Source organism: Strongylocentrotus purpuratus, unplaced genomic scaffold, assembly GCF_000002235.5.
Source record: "Strongylocentrotus purpuratus isolate Spur 01 unplaced genomic scaffold, Spur_5.0 spur5_scaffold_2, whole genome shotgun sequence".
Taxonomy (NCBI): Eukaryota; Metazoa; Echinodermata; class Echinoidea; order Camarodonta; family Strongylocentrotidae; genus Strongylocentrotus; species Strongylocentrotus purpuratus.
Window position 1 is genome coordinate 20489860 of NW_022145605.1, and position 25801 is coordinate 20515660.

General features: G+C 38.7%; 1 protein-coding gene across 1 annotated transcript in view; it reads right to left on the reverse strand.

The window, feature by feature from the left end:
* The window catches only part of LOC585784, a 54738-nt gene extending 30973 nt beyond the window's left edge, over positions 1 to 23765 (reverse strand). The window contains exons 1-9 of the mRNA XM_030991935.1: positions 23537 to 23765; positions 15666 to 15820; positions 14452 to 14628; positions 13233 to 13380; positions 10901 to 11055; positions 9700 to 9876; positions 8455 to 8602; positions 6121 to 6275; positions 4912 to 5088 (exon numbers count right to left, since the gene is read on the reverse strand). Coding sequence (XP_030847795.1) covers positions 4912 to 5088; positions 6121 to 6275; positions 8455 to 8602; positions 9700 to 9876; positions 10901 to 11055; positions 13233 to 13380; positions 14452 to 14628; positions 15666 to 15820; positions 23537 to 23684 — 1440 coding nt within the window. The 5' untranslated portion in view covers positions 23685 to 23765. The remainder of the gene's footprint in view (positions 1 to 4911; positions 5089 to 6120; positions 6276 to 8454; positions 8603 to 9699; positions 9877 to 10900; positions 11056 to 13232; positions 13381 to 14451; positions 14629 to 15665; positions 15821 to 23536) is intronic.
* Positions 23766 to 25801: the final 2036 nt, after the last annotated feature.

A 25801-nucleotide genomic window follows, 5' to 3' on the forward strand; every position in this document is an offset into this window, starting at 1 on the left:
GAGAGTTAATAAGACGCAAGTAGCCGTTATAACTGAAACTTGGCTAAACGACAACATTCCATCAAGTGCATTATCAATCTCTGGTTTTGACATGTATCGCAAAGATCGTAATGACCGTCAAGGTGGTGGAGTCGCCATCTACGTAAGCTCCGACTTCAAGGCCACACCTATCGAATCACACCTTGTTCCCAACCATCTAGAGTTACTATGGTTAAAGCTGGTTCTCAGTAAAACTCGTATTCTGTTTTTATGTGCTGTGTACTACCCTCCCCAGTCTCCGTTGAAAGATGAAATTATTGACAGCCTGCAGTTTATGGTTGATCATTTAAAGTCACAACATCCCGATGCGAAGTTCATGATTTTAGGTGACTTCAACGACCTTAACACTGCTCCTCTTCTTGACGAACTAGGGTTCCAACAAATCGTCTCGAAGCCCACCAGAGGTCATAACATCTTAGATAAAGTCTTCACTGACTCCTCTGATTTATACAAGGAACCTGTTGTAACCAGCCCCATCTCAACTAGTGACCATCGAACCATCATCATCGACCCTATTAATGTAATTCTTAATTCTGCGCCACGTAAGACGACAATTCGGCCTATGAGGGACTCCAACATCCGTACCTTCGGCCAGTGGCTCACATCAGAGAACTGGACTTGTCTCAACGAATGTCGTGATGCTGTTGAAATGGTAGAGTCCTTTGCTTCATCACTTCGAGCTCGCTACCTCCAGATCTTCCCACCAACCTGCATTAAACGTCGCTCTGATGATAAGCCCTGGATCACCAACCGAGTTCTTACGATCATCTCACAACGTCAGAAAGCTTATCTGCTAGGTAATATCCCATTGTACAAAACCCTACGAGATACAGTTCGAAGAGAGATTGCTAAGTGCAAGCAAAATTTCTACTCCCGAAAAGTCAAGAATCTTAAGAAACAGCAACCGGGAAAATGGCACCAGGAGATTCGTCACCTCGCAGGTCTCAAGAAGACTAGACCTACCTTACCCGAAAGTGACTTGGCCCCTGCAGATCAAGCTGAAAACATCAACAACCATTTCGCTTCAATCTGCTCGGCACTACCTCCTCTTGATCGCAATGCACTGCCAGCATTTCTTCCTGCCCCGCGACCACCTCCTGTAATTGAAGCTCACCAGGTCTATCAGAAGCTTAGGAATATCAACCCCTCTAAGGCTTCGTACAAGGATGACCTTCCGGCAAGACTCATCCGAGAATTTGCACCTGAACTAGCTGATCCTCTTGCTCGTATATTTAATGAGTGCCTACAATCCGGCGTTTTCCCCGACCAGTGGAAGCTATCCAACATAGTGCCCATTCCCAAGGTGAAACCATGTCAGTCTTTCGACCAATTACGACCCATTTCTCTAACACCTATCTTTGCTAAGATCTTTGAAACCTTCCTTTCAAGTTGGATTACCCGCGACATCAGTCACAAGTTAGACAGTCAACAGTATGGAAATATTAGGAACTCATCGACCACTCACTACCTTGTGAGTCTTGTGGACACTATCTTAAAAGGAACTGATAAGCCTGGCCATGTTGCATCACTATGTGCCATTGATTATGCCAAAGCTTTCGATCATATTGATCACAATGTTGTTGTTAGGAAACTTATCCAACTTGGTGTAGACCTATCACTTATTCCAGTCATTTGTAGTTACCTTGAATGTAGATCACACTGTGTTCGTATCGGTCCTATTGTCTCTAATTTCTCTAATGTGACATGTGGAGCCCCCCAAGGCAGTAGCCTTGGCCCGGTCCTTTTCTTAGTCATGATTAATGATGCTGCCTCTGATACACAACTAAGATGGAAATATGTAGATGATCTCACAATTGCAGAAGTTAGGAAACATTCCCAACCTTCTAACATCCAATCAGTAATCAACAATCTCTCTACTTGGTCTACTGATAATAGCATGACCCCTAAACCGGAGAAATGTAAGATAATGAATGTTTCATTCCTGAAAAGACCTACTGTATTTCCGAACTTTCACCTTGGTGCAACCACCCTTGAATGTGTAGATACTCTCAAACTATTGGGCGTTATTGTACAAGCTGACATGAAATGGGACATGCAAACTTCTCATATGACCAGTGTAGCTGCTAAACGACTATATATGCTATGTATACTCAAAAAGTACAAAGCCCCTGTCGGCGACTTGGTATCGGTCTACCTGATGTATATCAGGCCACTACTGGAGTATGCCTCCCCTGTGTGGTCTCCAGCTCTCACAGTACAGCAATCTAACAAAATTGAGCGCATACAAAAACGTGCGTGTAGAATTATCATTGGCTACCACAATTACACAGACTACGCAAATGCTCTCGAGTTTCTTAACATCATATCACTTGAGCATCGTCGAAAACAATTATTTGAGAAGTTTGCTAAGTCCATCATAAGCTCTAGGCACAGTTCGATGCTCCCACCTCTCCGAAGCACCCTACCTAATTATCGTCCCCTAAGATCGAAGGATGGGTTTCTAGAACCGATGTGTCGTACCCAACGCTATAAAAAGTCTCCTCTACCCCAAGTCATTAAGACTCTCAATAACCTAATGTGAATTCCAAAAAATTGAATTGTATTTCATGTACCGGTACTCTTTAGATCGGAAACAACGTGCAATACTTCATTAAAGCTGTATTTTCTAATACATGATTCATAATATTGAAGATTTGCGGGTTTTTCCCATTAATAGAGGTGTCAACTTCTCCTGACAATTAGCTTCACATGTTGTGAATCTTTAGACCTGATACATGTACAAAGTGCAATACTTTATTATAGCCGTATTTTCTGATTTGTTAAATAATTTGAAGGTATGCGGGTTTTCCATTAATAGAGGTGTCAACTTAGCAATTAGCTTCACATGTTGTGACTCTTTAGAACCATTACAAGGTGCAATACTTTATTATAGCTGTATTTTTCTGATCCAGAATATTGAAGAAATGGGGGTTTTGCCATTAATTAATAGAGGTGCCAACTCTTTAACAATTAGCTTTACATGTTTTGCACAACATTGTCGGGAAGCGTGTTGATTATATTTTGCTATTTACTGCCAAATTGCCTGTACATTTTAGCTACTCTAAATTTCTTGAAAATGCTGAAATGTTGACCATCATGTGCAGGCGCACCGTGGCCTTCGGAGCGGACGCGACGATGCGTTGCAGGCCAATCCATTGTTGTCTTCTCAGAACGCTCCGGTGCGCCTTCTCCTGTGTAGATGTGTATAAGAAATGTATTAATGTTTTAATGCTACGTTTATCTACCTTGTTTCTTATTTTGCCTTTTAAAGATCTCTCCCCTCTCTCTCTCTCCCTCTCCATGTCTCTCCTTTTCTCTCCTCCCTCTCTCTCTCTCTTCTATCCCCTTCTCTCTCCCCCTCTTTTCTCTCTCTTCTCTCTCCTCTCTCCTCTCTCTCGCTCTCTCTTTCTATACCTCACTCTCTCCCTGTCTCTCTTCTCTCTCTTTCTACCTTCCTCTCTCTCCCTCTCTCTTCCTCTCTCTTCCTTCTCTCTCCCTCACTTCCCCTCCGTATCTCCCCTCCCCCTCTCTTTCCCCCTACCTTCTCTCTTTTTCTTTCTACCCTCCCCTTTCTTGTCCCTCTCTTGCTCTCTCACCACTTCTTCTTCTCTCTTTCTCTCTCTCTCTCTCTCTCTCTCTTTTGTCATTTATCTTCTTTTCGATTTCCTTGTCATATCTCGCCTTGGTCTAGCCACATCTAGCCAGCCGTTGTATATTGTATTGCAATCACATTTTTATGTGTGTGAAATAATATGTTCTTCTTAAGTGTATATTTGTTGGTTCAATTTTGTTTATACTATTCAATTTCATTGTAAATCAACCATTATGAGTTCCTGAACTTTACGTGTTGATGTTTTTAAACCGAATAAATAAATAAAAAATAAATAGTAGGAATAATTAATTTGAATTGAAAGATTGTAATTTGATATCAATCCCAACTCTTTATAATATCATCATCATCAACTTCAGGTGGCGCTGTAAGGCGCTGCTCTGGTCTTCACGAGAGCACGCCGTGCAACTGTTTCACCTGCCTTTTGTGTTTTACCTTTCATTCCTTGTCCAGACACTTTCTTAATATTATCAGTCCAAGATATTAGTGGACGAACTCTACCCCGTTTTCCTTCGACTGCTCCTTGCAGTATTTGCTTCTCAACACCTTCAGATCTCCTAACAATGTGCCCAAAATAGTTAAGTTTTCTTTCCATGATTCCTCTTCTGATGGTCAAGTCTGTTCCAATCTTTTCAAGGACCCACACATTTGTCTTTTTATCTTTCCATGACACCTGCAACAGCCTCCTGTAGCACACATTTCAAAGGCATCAACTCTCTTTCTGTCATTCTTTGTCATGGCCCAGGACTCGCTTCCCTAAGTCGCAATAGAGAAAGAAGTTGCTTGAAGCAGACGAACCTTCAGACTGAGAGATAGGCCTCGGCTCTTCCAGATGAGAGACATATTATGTACTGTTGATCTTGCCATATATATGTAATATATTTTTCTAAATTAAATTCCTTGAGCGGAACTTGCATAATGTGACATGAGAGTAGGGCTATACCAGATAGCTGTGATTTGTAGTTTGTGTATTGTATGTCTTTATGCAGATTGCTTCATCCAGTGATTCTCGTTCCTTAGTTGACTAAAAAATATAAATGTACACGTGTTTGCAGCTCCTTATTTCCCCTCTCTAACTTTCTACTTTGTATCCCTCCGTTTGTCTTCCTTTCTCTTATTTACTCTGTCTCTCTCTCTCTTCCTTTCATTATTGTTCTCTCGCTCTCTCTCCCTCTCTCTCTTCCTCTTTTTTTTCTCAGAGGAAATTACAGTAACTTAAATCATTATTGTTGGGCCCTGGATGCTGTTTTAAACTGTCTCACCTTTGGTCCTTCCTCATAGTCTTCCACCATGGTCCAGTCTTGGCCATCGATGCTGTAAGATATTTGAAAGGACGTGACCCAATCTTCATAGCTGTAATTCCTGCCTTGTGTGATGACTCCGGTGACCTCAAAGTTAGCACTGAGGTCAACTTGTATCCACTGGTTCACATCGTTCCGCTGTGAAAATTAGTGAATCACAATGAGTGAATGGATGGACTCTACCAATCGGACCAACTAATCTTATGAATATAAGCAGGTCAAGTATAACACGGCGCATTATATGACAGGTAATGACAGGTAACAAATCCTATCTAATGGATGAGGTGGTTATTTCATTTTCATCACAAACAATTATGAAACATGACTGTTTTTCATCTCTGACACAAAGGTGAGTCTTAATGGGCAGCTTTGCTGAGAAATGGTGCTATCAATGCATCACAATGAATTTGTGATTGGCACAAGAAGTTCCATCAATATATTTTCGGAGTTTCCAATGATATATCTTACCTGATGTTTAGGCCTATGAGCGGTTTAATTTTCAATACTTGAAAAAAGTCAATACTTTGATACTAAAGGTGCCGTGGTCGAGTGGTTCAGTCGCCGGACTGTCGATCACAAGGTCCGCGGTTCGAGACCCGCCGCGGCACTAATGCCCTTTGGAAAGACATTAATCTACATTTGCCACACTCAACCCAGGTTGGGGTGACATGCTTTCGAGTAATAGCAATTTCAATTGCATTTATCATCCCTGACCAGCAGATTGAATCCTTCTTACTCTCTCTCTCTCTCTCTCCTCTCCACTTTCCTAAAGCTGTTTGAATGTATTATGAAATATCTATGTATTATCTGATTGTTATACTCATTGTATGTTTTCCGATTGGTCAAATAAATAATAATAATAATAATAATAATAAAAATAAATGTGTACCTGGCAGAAATTAATTCTTTGAAATGCTAGAGCGCCGCAATGGCAGCACAGCTAAAGACGGGGTAATAATATCCAAGTTCGGGAGCGCTTAGTGATTCTAATAAGCGCTATATAAAAACTGATTATTATAATTATTATTATTATAACTTTACACAAAGGAAAGCGAATGAACATATGGGAAAGCAATAATTGAGTCTGCGCACTACATTAAAGCCAGTGAGAGTACATGTAGCTTTGCAATCTCGGATGACAAGAAAGTGGGATGTAATCTGTATACTCACTGAAGCTGACCAGGCTCCTCTTAGAGCGCCCTCTTCTGGCTGATTGAGTCTAGAGCGAGCTACGCAATGATTGATATCCCAGCAAGATGACGCAGAGAGACTACTAGTACCTATGCGACCATCTTCTATGCCAATCTTTCCGGGGACAGGAGCAACTATGATACATGAGAGGATTTTAAAACACCAATGCTAGAATCAACATGATATAAAATCAAAGAAAAACATAATAATCTTCTATATTATTTGTTATCAAAATTCGGGATTCGAACTAGTATTAAGAAGTTCCTTAAATTTATCTTGCAAAATTTGAAAGTTAAGTACGGAATCAAATGGAATTACATACATTTTTATATCGCAACTGAATACCTTTCGAACAGTAAGTTTGATCATTCACCTAACGTAATGAGTGAAACTTAACAAAATAGTCAGTCTATTAAACATTTATTCCTTTTATAGGTACATATTGGTACTTAATTGTAATGTTCATTTCTTTGCTATAATGATTGACATGCAAAGCTGTAAGTTAATTTCCAGTTAAGGATTCTGAGAAATGTCTTACAAACCCATGATCATTATGTCTATAATCATTTATGGTACTTTAAATACTGTCCTGAAGAATGTCTTGAGAACAGTATTACTTAAAAGTCCTCAAGAGCATTTTATTTTATGTTCAGCATCCAGAGCTTGCCTTTACCACTGTGAGATGCATGCAAAATCATCGATTATGGCTCGGTTTGTTCTAATTCACACGTGATCTCGGAATCTGCTACGCTTAAAGAAGGCAGGAAATTTCCCGTATAAATGATTAGCAACTAGAGGATCACAACAGTATCTGCATACAACAAATGTTAAGTGCCATAAAACCTTACAAATGAATGAAAGAAAGCAAAAATGTGAAGAAGTGTTCCAAATTAAACCATACAAAATATAAAAACAACCTAAGAGTTGATATTACATCAAAGAGGAAAGTCATGAGGCTCTCAGGTTTGGGTCCCTATTTTATTTTGTTAAAGGACAATACCGAACAAACATAAATGTACACCCTTTTCAAGCTTAGTGCATGAAAAACACAACAGCGTTTAGTTTATCACTTTAGAAGGTTGTGTTTAGGATAATGGCTACTTTGAAAATCGTATTCTGATGGGGAGAGAAGATGAAAGAAGTTTAAACTGAAGAATAACATAAAGGAAGATCATATTAAGATAACATGAGAAAAACACAGAAATATAGAAAGATATATAGAAAGAGAAGATGATAGAAGGACGAAAACAAAGAAATACATAAGGAAAGACAGAAAGAGAAGATACTTGAAGGGTAAAAACAAAGAATAACATAAGTAAAGATATAAAGAGAAAATGATGCAATAAAAACAACGAAGAAATACATGAGGAGAGATAAGAAGAGAAGATAATTGAAATATGAAAACAAAGAATAAACTAAAAAAAGATAGAAAGTAAAGATGGCAGAAGGATAAAAACAAAGATTTACATGAGAATTAAAGTAATTAGTAATTAAATATCTCATACTTTGTGTTATTCAGACCAGATGGGTCGTGGGATTTACAGTCAAAGCATTCATCATTTCGCTCTCATCGAGTTAATTTCGACGAGACAATCACTCCGGTAAGCTAGTTATCTATCAGCTCTGTCCAACGACCGATACTTCCGGGTTTGCACTTACTTCACCCCACGACGTCATCAAATCGGGCCTCAATATTCTCGCGAAACCTGCGATCAATTATGGTCTGGAATATGATGTTCAAAGTAATGGCTCTCCTAAACGCAACCTTCCAATGTGATAAACTAAAAAAATGTTGTTTTTTCATGCAATAAGCTTGAAAAAGGTGTAGAATACGATTTTACTTTTTCTTCGGCTTTCCCTTTTATTATCGACTCAAACTCAAGGACATGCTTTAATATTACAAACAAACCTCATGATATTCTCTTCCTTATGATGATTACAATCTTGACTACATTCGCATTCCTTGTTCATGGTATCCCGTCTCATTGAGTGATACAAAATGGATAAAGTTTATATGGGATGTTATTTCTTTTAATGAGAGCCTGCTGTCAATTTATTAATATTACCGCTTGCCCAAAATTGTGGAATAACTTACCATTAGAGTTTAGGAAATCACAATCGAATGTGCTTTTAAGTCAAAACCAAAAGCACGTCTTGTCACCTAACGTTATGTTGTAGAATTGTAAATATTAATCAAATCACGAGCTCTTGTAGCATAGACGAATATTATATGCAAAGTATCTGCGCTTTATGTATAATTATTATTATTAGACTTAGTATATGGAAATGTTAATAAAATTCTCTTGAGCTTACATGTAACAGGACCCTGTCCAATGAGTTCCCATCTCAAGCTGATGTGCCTGTGCCAAGTTACAGGGTGGAGACGGATGAACCTAGCTGTCACAGGTGGGCTGATTCCATTTTCAACTAGGCTATCTCGATCAGAATTACCAGGAAAGATCTGTAATGCACAAATCAAATCAGTACGGTTACCGAAATAACCATTCTGACAATATACAACTTTCCAAAGGGTTTCACACTTTGATAGTAGGAATAATCGATTTGAATTGAAAGATTGTAATTTGATATCAATCCCAACTCTTTATAATATCATTATCATCAACTTCAGGTGGCGCTGTAAAGCGCTGCTGTGGTCTTCACGAGAGCACGCCGTGCAACTGTTTCACCTGCCATTTGTGTTGCACCTTTCATTCCTTGTCCAGACACTTTCTTGATATTATCAGTCCAAGATATTAGTGGACGAACTCTACCCCGTTTCCCTTCGACTGCTCCTTGCATTATTTGCTTCTCAACACCTTCAGATCTCCTAACAATGTGCCCAAAATAGTTAAGTTTTCTTTCCATGATTCCTCTTCTGATGGTCAAGTCTGTTCCAATCTTTTCAAGGACCCACACATTTGTCTTTTTATCTTTCCATGACACCTGCAACAGCTTCCTGTAGCACCACATTTCAAAGGCATCAACTCTCTTTCTGTCATTCTTTGTCATGGCCCAGGACTCACTTCCCTAAGTCGCAATAGAAAAAGAAGTTGCTTGAAGCAGACGAACCTTCAGACTGAGAGATAGGCCTCGGCTCTTCCAGATGAGAGACATAATGTCTTGCCATATATATGTAATATATTTTTCTAAATTAAATAATTTGAGCGGAACTTGCATAATGTGACATGAGAGTAGGGCTATACCAGATAGCTGTGATTTGTAGTTTGTGTATTGTATGTCTTTATGCAGATTGCTTCATCCAGTGATTCTCGTTCCTTAGTTGACTAAAAAATATAAATGTACACGTGTTTGCAGCTCCTTATTTCCCCTCTCTAACTTTCTACTTTGTATCCCTCCGTTTGTCTTCCTTTCTCTTATTTACTCTGTCTCTATCTTCCTTTCATTATTGTTCTCTCTCTCTCTCTCTCTCTCTCTCTATCCCCCCCTCTCTCTCTCTCTCTCTCTCTCCCCTCTCTCTCTTCCTCTTTTTTCTCCGGGGAAATTACAGTAACTTAAATCATTATTGTGGGCCCTGGATGGTGTTTTAAACTGTCTCACCTTTGGTCCTTCCTCATAGTCTTCCACCATGGTCCAGTCTTGGCCATCGATGCTGTAAGATATTTGATAGGACGTGACCCAATCTTCATAGCTGTAATTCCTGCCTTGTGTGATGACTCCGGTGACCTCAAAGGTAGCACTGAGGTCAACTTGTATCCACTGGTTCACATCGTTCCACTGTGAAAATTAGTGAATCACAATGAGTGAATGGATGGACTCTACCAATCGGACCAACTAATCTTATGAATATAAGCAGGTCAAGTATAACAAGGCGCATTATATGACAGGTAATGACAGGTAACAAATCCTATCTAATGGATGAGGTGGTTATTTCATTTTCATCACAAACAATTATGAAACATGACTGTTTTTCATCTCTGACACAAAGGTGAGTCTTAAAGGGCAGCTTTGCTGAGAAATGGTGTTATCAATGCATCACAATGAATTTGTGATTGGCACAAGAAGTTCCATCAATATATTTTCGGAGTTTCCAATGATATATCATACCTGATGTTTAGGCCTATGAGCGGTTTAATTTTCAATACTTGAAAATAGTCAATACTTTGATACTAAAGGTGCCGTGGTCGAGTGGTTCAGTCGCCGGACTGTCGATCACAAGGTCCGCGGTTCGAGACCCGCCGCGGCACTAATGCCCTTTGGAAAGACATTAATCTACATTTGCCACACTCAACCCAGGTGGGGGTGACATGCTTTCGAGTAATAGCAATTTCAATTGCATTTGTCATCCCTAACCAGCAGATTAAATCCTTCTCTCTCTCCCTCTCCACTCCACTTTCCTAAAGCTGTTTGAATGTATTATGAAATATCTATGTATTATCTGATTGTTATACTAATTGTATGTTTTCCGATTGGTCAAATAAATAATAATAATAATAATAATAATAATAATAAATGTGTACCTGGCAGAAATTAATTCTTTGAAATGCTAGAGCGCCGCAATGGCAGCACAGCTAAAGACGGGGTAATAATATCCAAGTTCGGGAGCGCTTAGTGATTCTAATAAGCGCTATATAAAAACTGATTATTAAAATTATTATTATTATAACTTTACACAAAGGAAAGCGAATGAACATATGGGAAAGCAATAATTGAGTCTGCGCACTACATTAAAGCCAGTGAGAGTACATGTAGCTTTGCAATCTCGGATGACAAGAAAGTGGGATGTAATCTGTATACTCACTGAAGCTGACCAGGCTCCTCTTAGAGCGCCCTCTTCTGGCTGATTGAGTCTAGAGCGAGCTACGCAATGATTGATATCCCAGCAAGATGACGCAGAGAGACTACTAGTACCTATGCGACCATCTTCTATGCCAATCTTTCCGGGGACAGGAGCAACTATGATACATGAGAGGATTTTAAAACACCAATGCTAGAATCAACATGATATAAAATCAAAGAAAAACATGATAATCTTCTATATTATTTGTTATCAAAATTCGGGATTCGAACTAGTATTAAGAAGTTCCTTAAATTTATCTTGCAAAATTTGAAAGTTAAGTACGGAATCAAATGGAATTACATACATTTTTATATCGCAATTGAATACCTTTCGAACAGTAAGTTTGATCATTCACCTAACGTAATGAGTTAAACTTAACAAAATAGTCAGTCTATTAAACATTTATTCCTTTTATAGGTACATATTGGTACTTAATTGTAATGTTCATTTCTTTGCTATAATGATTGACATGCAAAGCTGTAAGTTAATTTCCAGTTAAGGATTCTGAGAAATGTCTTACAAACCCATGATCATTATGTCTATAATCATTTATGGTACTTTAAATACTGTCCTGAAGAATGTCTTGAGAACAGTATTACTTAATAGTCCTCAAGAGCATTTTATTTTATGTTCAGCATCCAGAGCTTGCCTTTACCACTGTGAGATGCATGCAAAATCATCGATTATGGCTCGGTTTGTCTTAATTCACACGTGATCTCGGAATCTGCTACGCTTAAAGAAGGCAGGAAATTTCCCGTATAAATGATTAGAAACTAGAGGATCGCAACAGTATCTGCATACAACAAATGTTAAGTGCCATAAAACCTTACAAATGAATGAAAGAAAGCAAAAATGTGAAGAAGTGTTCCAAATTAAACCATACAAAATATAAAAAACAACCTAAGAGTTGATATTACATCAAAGAGGAAAGTCATGAGGCTCTCAGGTTTGGGTCCCTAATTTATTTTGTTAAAGGACAATACCGAACAAACATAAATGTACACCTTTTTCAAGCTTAGTGCATGAAAAACACAAAAGCGTTTAGTTTATCACTTTAGAAGGTCTTGTTTAGGTTAATGGCTACTTTGAAAATCGTATTCTGATGGGGAGAGAAGATGAAAGAAGTTGAAACTGAAGAATAACATAAAGGAAGATCACAAGATAACTTGAGAAAAACACAGAAATATAGAAAGATATATAGAAAGAGAAGATGATAGAAGGACGAAAACAAAGAAATGCATAAGGAAAGACAGAAAGAGAAGATACTTGAAGGGTAAAAACAAAGAATAACATAAGTAAAGATATAAAGAGAAAATGATGCAATAACAACAACGAAGAAATACATGAAGAGAGATAAGAAGAGAAGATAATTGAAATATGAAAACAAAGAATAACCTAAAAAAAGATAGAAAGTAAAGATGGCAGAAGGATAAAAAGAAAGATTTACATGAGAATTAAAGTAATTAGTAATTAAATATCTCATACTTTGTATTATTCAGACCAGATGGGTCGTGGGATTTACAGTCAAAGCATTCATCATTTCGCTCTCATCGAGTTAATTTCGACGAGACAATCACTCCGGTAAGCTAGTTATCTATTAGCTCTGTCCAACGACCGATACTTCCGGGTTTGCACTTACTTCACCCCACGACGTCATCAAATCGGGCCTCAATATTCTCGCGAAACCTGCGATCAATTATGGTCTGGAATACGATGTTCAAAGTAATGGCTCTCCTAAACGCAACCTTCCAATGTGATAATCTAAAAAAATGCTGTTTTTTCATGCAATAAGCTTGAAAAAGGTGTAGAATACGATTTTACTTTTTCTTCGGCTTTCCCTTTTATTATCGACTCAAACTCAAGGACATGCTTTAATATTACAAACAAACCTCATGATATTCTCTTCCTTATGATGATTACAATCTTGACTACATTCGCATTCCTTGTTCATGGTATCCCGTCTCATTGAGTGATACAAAATGGATAAAGTTTATATGGGATGTTATTTCTTTTAATGAGAGCCTGCTGTCAATTTATTAATATTACCGCTTGCCCAAAATTGTGGAATAACTTACCATTAGAGTTTAGGAAATCACAATCGAATGTGCTTTTAAGTCAAAACCAAAAGCACATCTTGTCACCTAACGTTATGTTGTAGAATTTTAAATATTAATCAAATCACGAGCTCTTGTAGCATAGACGAATATTATATGCAAAGTATCTGCGCTTTATGTATAATTATTATTATTAGACTTAGTATATGGAAATGTTAATAAAATTCTCTTGAGCTTACATGTAACAGGACCCTGTCCAATGAGTTCCCATCTCAAGCTGATGTGCCTGTGCCAAGTTACAGGATGGAGACGGATGAACCTAGCTGTCAAAGGTGGGCTGATTCCATTTTCAACTAGGCTATCTCGATCAGAATTACCAGGAAAGATCTGTAATGTACAAATCAAATCAGTACGGTTACCGAAATAAACATTCTGACAATATACAACTTTCCAAAGGGTTTCACACTTTGATAGTAGGAATAATTGATTTGAATTGAAAGATTGTAATTTGATATCAATCCCAACTCTTTATAATATCATCATCATCAACTTCAGGTGGCGCTGTAAGGCGCTGCTCTGGTCTTCACGAGAGCACGCCGTGCAACTGTTTCACCTGCCTTTTGTGTTTTACCTTTCATTCCTTGTCCAGACACTTTCTTGATATTATCAGTCCAAGATATTAGTGGACGAACTCTACCCCGTTTTCCTTCGACTGCTCCTTGCAGTATTTGCTTCTCAACACCTTCAGATCTCCTAACAATGTGCCCAAAATAGTTAAGTTTTCTTTCCATGATTCCTCTTCTGATGGTCAAGTCTGTTCCAATCTTTTCAAGGACCCACACATTTGTCTTTTTATCTTTCCATGACACCTGCAACAGCCTCCTGTAGCACACATTTCAAAGGCATCAACTCTCTTTCTGTCATTCTTTGTCATGGCCCAGGACTCGCTTCCCTAAGTCGCAATAGAGAAAGAAGTTGCTTGAAGCAGACGAACCTTCAGACTGAGAGATAGGCCTCGGCTCTTCCAGATGAGAGACATATTATGTACTGTTGATCTTGCCATATATATGTAATATATTTTTCTAAATTAAATTCTTTGAGCGGAACTTGCATAATGTGACATGAGAGTAGGGCTATACCAGATAGCTGTGATTTGTAGTTTGTGTATTGTATGTCTTTATGCAGATTGCTTCATCCAGTGATTCTCGTTCCTTAGTTGACTAAAAAATATAAATGTACACGTGTTTGCAGCTCCTTATTTCCCCTCTCTAACTTTCTACTTTGTATCCCTCCGTTTGTCTTCCTTTCTCTTATTTACTCTGTCTCTCTCTCTCTTCCTTTCATTATTGTTCTCTCGCTCTCTCTCCCTCTCTCTCTTCCTCTTTGTTTTCTCAGAGGAAATTACAGTAACTTAAATCATTATTGTTGGGCCCTGGATGCTGTTTTAAACTGTCTCACCTTTGGTCCTTCCTCATAGTCTTCCACCATGGTCCAGTCTTGGCCATCGATGCTGTAAGATATTTGAAAGGACGTGACCCAATCTTCATAGCTGTAATTCCTGCCTTGTGTGATGACTCCGGTGACCTCAAAGTTAGCACTGAGGTCAACTTGTATCCACTGGTTCACATCGTTCCGCTGTGAAAATTAGTGAATCACAATGAGTGAATGGATGGACTCTACCAATCGGAACAACTAATCTTATGAATATAAGCAGGTCAAGTATAACACGGCGCATTATATGACAGGTAATGACAGGTAACAAATCCTATCTAATGGATGAGGTGGTTATTTCATTTTCATCACAAACAATTATGAAACATGACTGTTTTTCATCTCTGACACAAAGGTGAGTCTTAATGGGCAGCTTTGCTGAGAAATGGTGCTATCAATGCATCACAATGAATTTGTGATTGGCACAAGAAGTTCCATCAATATATTTTCGGAGTTTCCAATGATATATCTTACCTGATGTTTAGGCCTATGAGCGGTTTAATTTTCAATACTTGAAAAAAGTCAATACTTTGATACTAAAGGTGCCGTGGTCGAGTGGTTCAGTCGCCGGACTGTCGATCATAAGGTCCGCGGTTCGAGACCCGCCGCGGCACTAATGCCCTTTGGAAAGACATTAATCTACATTTGCCACACTCAACCCAGGTTGGGGTGACATGCTTTCGAGTAATAGCAATTTCAATTGCATTTATCATCCCTGACCAGCAGATTGAATCCTTCTTACTCTCTCTCTCTCTCTCTCTCCTCTCCACTTTCCTAAAGCTGTTTGAATGTATTATGAAATATCTATGTATTATCTGATTGTTATACTAATTGTATGTTTTCCGATTGGCCAAATAAATAATAATAATAATAATAATAATAATAATAAATGTGTACCTGGAAGGAATGAATTCTTTGAAATGCTAGAGCGCCGCAATGGCAGCACAGCTAAAGACGGGGTAATAATATCCAAGTTCGGGAGCGCTTAGTGATTCTAATAAGCGCTATATAAAAACTGAGTATTATTATTATTATTACTATTATAACTTTACACAAAGGAAAGCGAATGAACATATGGGAAAGCAATAATTGAGTCTGCGCACTACATTAAAGCAAGTGAGAGTACATGTAGCTTTGCAATCTCGGATGACAAGAAAGTGGGATGTAATCTGTATACTCACTGAAGCTGACCAGGCTCCTCTTAGAGCGCCCTCTTCTGGCTGATTGAGTCTAGAGCGAGCTACGCAATGATTGATATCCCAGCAAGATGACGCAGAGAGACTACTATTACCTATGCGACCATCTTCTATGCCAATCTTTCCGGGGACAGGAGCAACTATGATACATGAGAGGATTTTAAAACACTAATGCTAGAATCAACATGATATAAAATCAAAGAAAAACATGATAATCTTCTATCTAATTTGTTATCAAAATTCGGGATTCGAACTAGTATTAAGAAGTTCCTTAAATTTATCTTGAAAATTTGAAAGTTAAGTACGGAATCAAATGGAATTACATACATTTTTATATCGCAACAGAATACCTTTCGAACAGTAACTTTGATCATTCACCTAACGTAATGAGTTAAACTTAACAAAATAGTCAGTCTATTAAGCCCCAGTCCCATATAAAGCCGGACCAGCACGGACGAGCACGGACCACTCCGGACCATCCCGGACCATGGTCTGGGGTGATCCGGGATGGTCCGGGATGTTTTGTTCAAAAAATCGCAACCGCCGACCGTCTCCCCGGACCCAACACGGTACCACTACGGACCGCCCCGGACCGTCCGGGCATAGCCCCGGCAGCAGTACAGATCATTCCAGACCCAGCACGGAGCCGCCACGGACCGTCCCAGACCACCCCGGTGCCAACACGGTGCCAACACGGATGACACCGGACCATCCCGGTGCCAACACAGATCATCCCGGAACGTCCCGGTGCCAACAAGGATCGCCCCGGCAGAGCCCCGGATCATCCAGGGTGATCCGTGTCGCCACCGTGCTGGGTCCGGGATCATCCGTAGGGCCGCCGGGGTGATCCAGGGTCAATAACTCACTCCCGGACTGCCACGGATCAACACGGACCGCCCCGGCGCCACTACGGATGACCCCGGACCCAGCACGGTGGCTACACGGATCACCCCGGATCAAACTTTTGTCCCGGACCGTCCCGGACCACCCCGGCAGTTTTTGACCGTCAAAAACATCCAGGGTCGACTCCCGGACCGCCCAGGACCATCCAGGACCATCCAGGACCATCCAGGACCATCCAGGACCACCCCGGTGCCAACACGGTGTCATCACGGACCGAATCCCGGATCACCCCGGATGGGGTCCGGAATGGTCCGGGACGGTCCGGGACGTATATGGGACTGTAGCTTTAAACATTTATTCCTTTTATAGGTACATATTGGTACTTAATTGTAATGTTCATTTCTTTGCTATAATGATTGACATGCAAAGCTGTAAGTTAATTTCCAGTTAAGGATTCTGAGAAATGTCTTACATACCCATGATCATTATGTCTATAATCATTTATGGTACTTTAAATACTGTCCTGAAGAATGTCTTGAGAACAGTATTACTTAAAAGTCCTCAAGAGCATTTTATTTTATGTTCAGCATCCAGAGCTTGCCTTTACCACTGTGAGATGCATGCAAAATCATCGACTATGGCGCGGTTTGTCTTAATTCACACGTGATCTCGGAATCTGCTACGCTTAAAGAAGGCAGGAAATTTCCCGTATAAATGATTAGAAACTAGAGGATCACAACAGTATCTGCATACAACAAATGTTAAGTGCCATAAAACCTTACAAATGAATGAAAGAAAGCAAAAATGTGAAGAAGTGTTCCAAATTAAACCATACAAAATATAAAAACAACCTAAGAGTTGATATTACATCAAAGAGGAAAGTCATGAGGCTCTCAGGTTTGGGTCCCTATTTTATTTTGTTAAAGGACAATACCGAACAAACATAAATGTGATATCTTAGAGAAACATGCCCCTGTCGTTACTAAACAGATAGTGTTACGTCCCCAAGTACCGTGGTATACTGACTGTGTCAGGACAGAAAAAAGGAAAAAGAGAAAGGCTGAAAAGCGCTGGTTGAAAACTAGGGCCGATAGTGATTGGGACAACTATAAGTCTGTTCGAAATGCAACATTGAAACTTCTGAACAAAGCTCGTGGAAAATATCACAGAGATCTGATCATGGAAAATAAGGATAATCAAAACAAGTTATTCAATGTTGTCAAGTCTCTATTGAACATGTCTAATAAACAACCCCTGATACCTTGTAGTACTGATAAACATAAGTTTGTGAATGACCTAGGTGATTATTTTCGTGACAAAGTCGTGAAAATCCACAAGAATATTGAAACTAGATTAGATGCAATGAATGAACCCAGGACCTATTCTCCATTAGCAACTTACCATGATGTCGATGTTTTGAGCAATTTCAAACCTCTTTCTGAGCACCAAGTTGAAAAACTTATACTTAACCTCAGTAAGAAGTCATGCTCTTTAGATCCTATGCCCACGAAACTTCTTCTACAATGTATCGACATATTAATTCCTGTGTTCACATCATTGATTAATCTTTCTCTCTCGACTGGTCATTTTCCCATGCAATGGAAAAATGCCCTCATCACACCTTTATTGAAAAAACCTGGTCTTGACGCAGATTTTAAGAACTTAAGACCTATCAGCAATCTGAAATATATATCGAAGTTGGTTGAGGGTGCTGCTACCCAGCAAATTATGGATCACCTCAATAACAACTCACTTTTGCCATGTACTCAGTCTGCATATAGACAATTCCATAGTACTGAAACTGCACTGCTAAGAATAAAGAGTGATCTATTGATGGCTATGGATTCCCAGAAAGTCTCTCTTTTACTGTTATTAGATCTAAGTAGTGCATTCGACACCATAGATCATTCTTGCTTATTAGAAACTTTAAAGACCTGTTTTAGTATAGATGGTAGTGTTCTTGAATGGATAGAGTCGTATTTGGCGAATAGATATCAGAAGGTCAAAATAGACGATGTGATCTCTGATGATTTGCCAGTGCCTTTCGGAGTTCCACAAGGTTCTCGGCTGGGTCCTTTGTTATTTACTCTGTACACTGCTAATCTCATTTCAAATGTTCGAACAAATTTCCCCGAGATATCATGCCACTGCTATGCAGATGACACACAGCTGTACGTATCATTCAGACCTGATGAACATGCTAAAGAGCGATGTGTCTCACTCCTAGAAACATGTGTTGACTATGTACGTGGATGGATGTTGCAAAATAGGCTCATGCTTAATGATGGTAAAACTGAATTAATTATCATTGGCACACCTAAACAGACATCCAAAATCAACTTGAACAGTGTATCAATTGGAGACTCTGTAATAGAACCATCTGTTAGTGCAAGAAATCTTGGAGTACAGTTCGACTCGAATTTGAATATGAGAGAGCACATCACAAATGTCTGTAAATCAGCATACTACATGATCTATAATCTCAGACGTATTCGTAAATATTTAGATAAGGACATTACGAAAGACATTGTACATGCATGTATTACCAATAAGCTGGACTATTGTAATGGTCTACTGTATGGGATCCCTGACTGTCAAATAGTGAGATTGCAACGGGTTCAAAACACCTGTGCAAGGCTGATCTGTGGTTGTTCTAAATTCACATGGATCACCCCAATTTTGAGAAATCTACATTGGTTACCAGTACGCCAGAGAATAACATTCAAAATCTTGCTGATTGTATATAAAGCACTTCTTGGTCAAGCTCCCACTTATATCAAAGAACTGTTGAATTTTAAACCTAATCAACACAATCGCAACTTGCGCAGTTCCCGAGATACTTTGTTGCTACAGATCCCATCTATCAAAACAAAAATAACGCTAGGTGATCGAGCATTTGCTTGTGCAGCCCCAAAACTCTGGAATAACTTGCCATTTGAAGTCAGGAAATCACCATCTGTAAACGTCTTTAAGTCAAAACTGAAAACACTTCTTTTTAATTAACTGTACCGTAAATCTAAGCATATCAGGAGCTCTTGTAGCGCAGTAGAATATATACCTAATGTTGGATAGTTTCTGCGCTTTATAAATGTACTATTATTATAAATGTACTATTATTAAATGTACACCCTCTTCAAGCTTAGTGCATGAAAAACACAACAGCGTCTAGTTTATCACTTTAGAAGGTTGTGTTTAGGATAATGGCTACTTTGAAAATCGTATTCTGATGGGGAGAGAAGATGAAAGAAGTTGAAACTGAAGAATAACATAAAGGAAAATCATATTAAGATAACATGAGAAAAACACAGAAATATAGAAAGATATATAGAAAGAGAAGATGATAGAAGGACGAAAACAAAGAAATACATAAGGAAAGACAGAAAGAGAAGATACTTGAAGGGTAAAAACAAAGAATAACATAAGTAAAGATATAAAGAGAAAATGATGCAATAACAACAACGAAGAAATACATGAAGAGAGATAAGAAGAGAAGATAATTGAAATATGAAAACAAAGAATAACCAAAAAAAAAGATAGAAAGTAAAGATGGCAGAAGGATAAAAAGAAAGATTTACATGAGAATTAAAGTAGTAAGTAATTAAATATCTCATACTTTGTGTTATTCAGACCAGATGGGTCGTGGGATATTTACAAATAAAAAATTCAACATTTCGCTCTCATCGAGTTAATTTCGACGAGACAATCACTCCGGTAAGCTAGTTATCTATCAGCTCTGTCCAACGACCGATACTTCCGGGTTTGCACTTACTTCACCCCACGACGTCATCAAATCGGGCCTCAATATTCTCGCGAAACTTGCGATCAATTATGGTCTGGAATACGATGTTCAAAGTAATGGCTCTCCTAAACGCAACCTTCCAATGTGATAAACTTAAAAAATGCTGTTTTTTCATGCAATAAGCTTGAAAAAGGTGTAGAATACGACCGTTTTTCTTTTTCTTCGGCTTTCCCTTTTATTATCGACTCAAACTCAAGGACATGCTTTAATATTACAAACAAACCTCATGATATTCTCTTCCTTATGATGATTACAATCTTGACTACATTCGCATTCCTTGTTTATGGTATCCCGTCTCATTGAGTGATACAAAATGGATAAAGTTTATATGGGATGTTATTTTGTTTAATGAAAGCCTGCTGTCAATTTATAATACTTATCATCATATCTGATCTTTCTTGCATTTGGGTTCAGAGCATTTGAGTTTTCATTCGTTATTCGAGGTAAGCATGATCCCGGCATCTGATTGAACAACAAAGTGCAATTCAGAGATAGTTTGTTGTCTCAGCTACAACATGCTCGAAGCTTAGCGAAAACAAAGCTAAAACAATGGAGATATTGCTCGCGAAAGACAGGATTGTAGATTCCACTTTTGAGAAAAAGTCATGTCCTATAGAAAATACACGCAAAATGTGAAAAATTGACATGAACCTTTAATCGCAAAAATACGCCATGATGCTTTTGACAAAATGAAAAATTGTGGAAACTGTATTTGTAGAAAATTGTCTCAGCTAAAACATATCAACATTTAAAAGAAACAAAATCAATATTAACAGAGATACAATCAATTTTCTAAAAATATGCTTACGTCATAATATGCAAATTAAAATTTTGAGTTCGGAGGCCATTATGATGACGTCATGAGTAAATTGAGGGTCAAATGAGACATGAAATCATATTTACAACTCATAATCTATCTAAATATGAAGAGATATTGGGAGTTCCCATCCATTCTGAAGAGTTAAAATGAATTTTGTATAGGCATGTTTTTGCCCATGCATTGTGGATAAAGATAATGCAGATCCGCGCGTGCTGTCAACTTTGACGAACGCTCATTGCGTTATTAAAAGATGAACAAGTCATCAAAATGCTTGGAAAAATATGCCAAATATGATGACACAGAAAATTTGGCGATTCTATGTTGCAAAATGCTAGAACGCGCAAACAAACGCGCGCGCATGCGCGTGAGAGCGATTTTTTGTCAAATGCTCCATATGGCCTGAAACGTATGCAAACAAAAATTGGGATGATTTAGAGCATTTTAAATTTTTGCGCGGACGAACGCGCACGCGCGCATTTGCGCACGTTTATTGACCTGAAATTGACCGGACGGATATTGATCTTAATCGTGATAATCATGAATGAGAAATACTTTTCCGTCATGAAGATTTTCACAAAATGGCGCCTTGATGACGTCACGATGACTTTGAGTCTTTGAAAAGTCACGCAGTTCTAAGTTAAACTAAGATCTGTCATCATTGAAAGTTTCATGATAATGGCTTTATTCAGTCTTGAGATATCCTGCGAACAAAATCGAGGAAGAATAATTGGAACTAGACTTTAAATCGTAATTCAGACGAATTAGGTGATACGTATGCTCATGTGTAACATAATGAAGAACGCATTTTCACAATTTCATCTTTTGTTATAAAATACTATTCCCATTATGGTTTATCTATGAGTCAAGTTTCAATTGTGTAGAGCAGACGGAGACAGAGCAAGAGAGTAAGAGGGAGGCAAGAGACAGAGATAAAGAGGGTGAAAGAGTAGAGAGAGAAAGTGAGAGAGAGAGATGAAGAGACAGACCAAGAGAAGGAGAGGGGCAGAACATGAGAGGAGAAAGGAAACAGAGCAAGAGAGAGAGAGAGAGAGAGATGCAATTGATATCAATGCCTTCCATATTTCTAGCATAAATATGCTCTTTTGAATACTGATCATGAAAGTGTTGCCGATAATCAAAATACGATTATGTTTATGAATACGATGATGACGATATTAGAATGATGACCATAATTGAAAGTGGCACAGCGCCCCCTTCAGGTTCTCGATAGAGGAATAAACTGTTTACTTATACTAAAAAAGCTCAAAACACTTTTTTTTATAAATATTACAAAATGTACATAGTGATTTATTTAGTCCTGATTTAATATAAAATATGAGTAAGATATTAACATTGTACCCATCCATAACCCAACATCTATGATGTTAAATCTAGAAACGATTATTAGTATGCATGGCAGTGAATGGCCAAACGATAGAAATTGCCTTGAATTTTCTCGGATTAAATTGTTATTATACATATAAATGAGACAAGCTGAGATGATGCAGAGAGAAAGGAGAGAGAGAGTAGAGAAAGAGGAAGAGGCAGAGACAGAAGGAGACAGATCAAGAGAGGAAGAGGTAAAAGGGTAACAATGAGAGGGAGAGGGTGAAAGTGTAAGAGAGAGGGAGAGAACAAGAGTATTGCAGATGAGAGAGACCAAGAGAAGGAGAGGGGCAGAACAAGACTAGGTGAAGGGAGACAGAGCAAGAGAGAAAAAAAGAGAGAGAGAGAGAGTGAGCGAGAGAATAAAAACAATTTCTGGTAATAACATAATTTCCATTTTAGGGAGAAAGTGATTATTTTGGGGAAACATTTTGACCCAGATCTTGTTTACCTTGTACTTGGTACAATATTGTAAATGTTATCATCTTTATCATACATGTATTATTAGTTCAACCGTATTCCTTATAACAGATAAAACAAGGAAGAAAAAGTATCAACGAAAATTATAATGATCACGTAAGTTTACATTTACGTAGAATCAGAATGAGTAACTTAGTATCAACTATATCAACAATACAAACAGCTGACTAGAATATATTTTGTTCAAGAACTTATTATAATTGTCAATAATATTATGTCTCTTGCTTAAACTAGAAACTTGCGATTAGCCAATCGAAACTGATACAGACAGATTTGAAATGATTCACCAAACAATGCTCTTGTGGATCAAAGTTATCGATTAAATCAAGTTTATTATTTCTTGCCAAGATGACGTTGGTTGGGAAATAAAATCCCCATAACACTTTTCAAAATAAACCTCAATGATGTTGTTATTTAAGAGGATATCTACCCCATTTTGGCAATTGTGTACAAGACATCAAAGTTTGTTTACAGTGATAAGTAGCATAATGATATATAAAATAAATAAAACCTGCCCGGAAAACTCACCTTCCTCTTGCGTACCTTCCTTTGAAACAGCAACGGCTTGGGTGACTCCAACAAGACACAGACATGAAAATAGAACTAGAGTGATTACAAAGAACGACTTCATCTTGAAAAGTGAGTTGATAGAAGCTAAGAGAGTTGTTTTAAACATTACTTTGGAAGTGAAGCTCTGTAAAAGACCATCTGCAATCTTTGATGAGAAGATGAGTGCGCGCTGACTTCGAATGTCTGAGGAGCGGATTGGCTTCGGTATTTATACCACTTAAGCCCCTCCCACTTTTTGCCGAATTGGTGCCAAGGAGGAACCCGAGCTAGCTATGGCACAACCCTGTGAACTCAAGCAAACCTCTCGGGATAGCTCGGCATCACTCGTATAACCTCGCCGAGAGACTGATGATAATACTGAATTATAAAGAGTCAGAACAGGGGGATGACCCTGGTTAGAACGAGTTGGCTGTGTATTATGTGAGTTTTTCTCCGGAACCATTTTCATTTATAAACTGAGCTGAGCTATAGCGCAGAACAGGCTAGCTGGACATCCAATGTGAAAGGGGCAAGGGTATAGGTGTGTATACGTAAATGTAGACTGTCACCCTTTCACTTGCAAACTTGTGTCATAATGGTTGCGATGACAACTCAAGTTCAAGTATGATTCGATTACTGTTTGTCTCCAGCTGTCTAAACAGGAGCATTTAAAAGAAAAAAACCACATTGTTACCTTTGATGCATTTTTGTATACTTTTATTCAAATAAATATTGATGGAGTGAAAGATTTGTCAGAAAGTTTTCCAATCCAATCTGAGGACGTGTAGACCGCCAATACCTAGCTTCCTCCTCACATAGACTGACGCAGGCGCGTACGCAGGGGGGGGGGGGGAGGCTGTTACACCCACAAATGTAATAACGCCCACAAATGTAATAACGCCTATCCCCGGGCAACTACCCCCAAACATCTACCCCCCGTCAAATACCCCCGGACATCTACCCCCATCCAACTACCCCCGGGGCAACTACCCCCAACTACCTTAATTTGCTTGGGGGTAGATGTCCGGGGGGAGGGGGGGTAGTTGGAGGGGGAGTTAGTTGTCCAGGGGGTGGGGTAGTTGGATGGGGTTAGATGTCCGGGGGTAGATGTCCGGCGGTAGATGTCCGGGGAGGGGGTAGTTGACTGGGGTTAGATGTCCGGGGGTAGTTAGCTAGGTGGTAGTTAGCTTTACCCATGCTTTAGTACAGGGTTTTAGTTTTGAACAAATTCGACAAAATATCACTTCAAATTTATTACATTTGTGGGTAAAGTCATTATTACATTTGTGGGTGATTCAAAATTATTACATTTGTGGGTAAAGTGGTTATTACATGTGTGGGTGAAATTATTACATTTGTGGGTAAAGTGTTATTACATTTGTGGGTGTTATTACATTTGTGAGCGTTATTACATTTGTGGGTGTAACAGGGGTTGGGGGTTAAACCCCCCCCCCCTTTAGTTATTATTATATATTTAAATAAAAAAATGAAAAAAATTTAAAAAAATCAAATTTCGAGACCAAAAAAAAAAAAAGTACTCTTACCACCCCCCCCCCCCCCTCACCGATTAAATTCCAACGGCATTTGAAAGATAATACTAATTTAGAACTTCCCTAAAAAAGGTGGGGCTTGAAAATGTATTCAAGTGGGAAAATAACGACTATTAGTTGTCAAATCGACTCAATAGGAGCTATAGAGCCAATAAGTAATAGTCTTGATATTCAGACCATTGTACCGAATGGTCATACGTTTTATGCTGCGCAAATATTTAATCAGTTTAATTTTGGCTATCACAAGAAGTGGGTTATTGATGTAGACAAATGCTCATGTACCCTTTACAGCTCATTTTATGTATGTTATTACCAAAGAAGGAAAAAAAAGCCAGTCAATCACTCAATAGTGTCTGACAGTGAAGTCTAGCAAGTAAACGGGTTTCCTTGCATAATTTGAATATTAGGACACTGCTAACGTTCAAATTTCACATATAGGACATACGTGACATATTAATAATTCCTGCAAAGTTCTACAGAATTTGAGATTGGCTGCAAAAGGGACATAGTACCTATAACCAGCCATCCGCAAAAACCTCACCCGGGTAGGTTACCATAACAACCGCACCTGCCTCGTTGCGATCAGCTGGCACGCGCTGTGTACATGTATACATTTTTTCACGGCCCTCACGTCATCTACCCGGGTAGAGTTCCGCGCGTCTTAAAAGGCCGTTTATCAGGATGTCATCCGGAC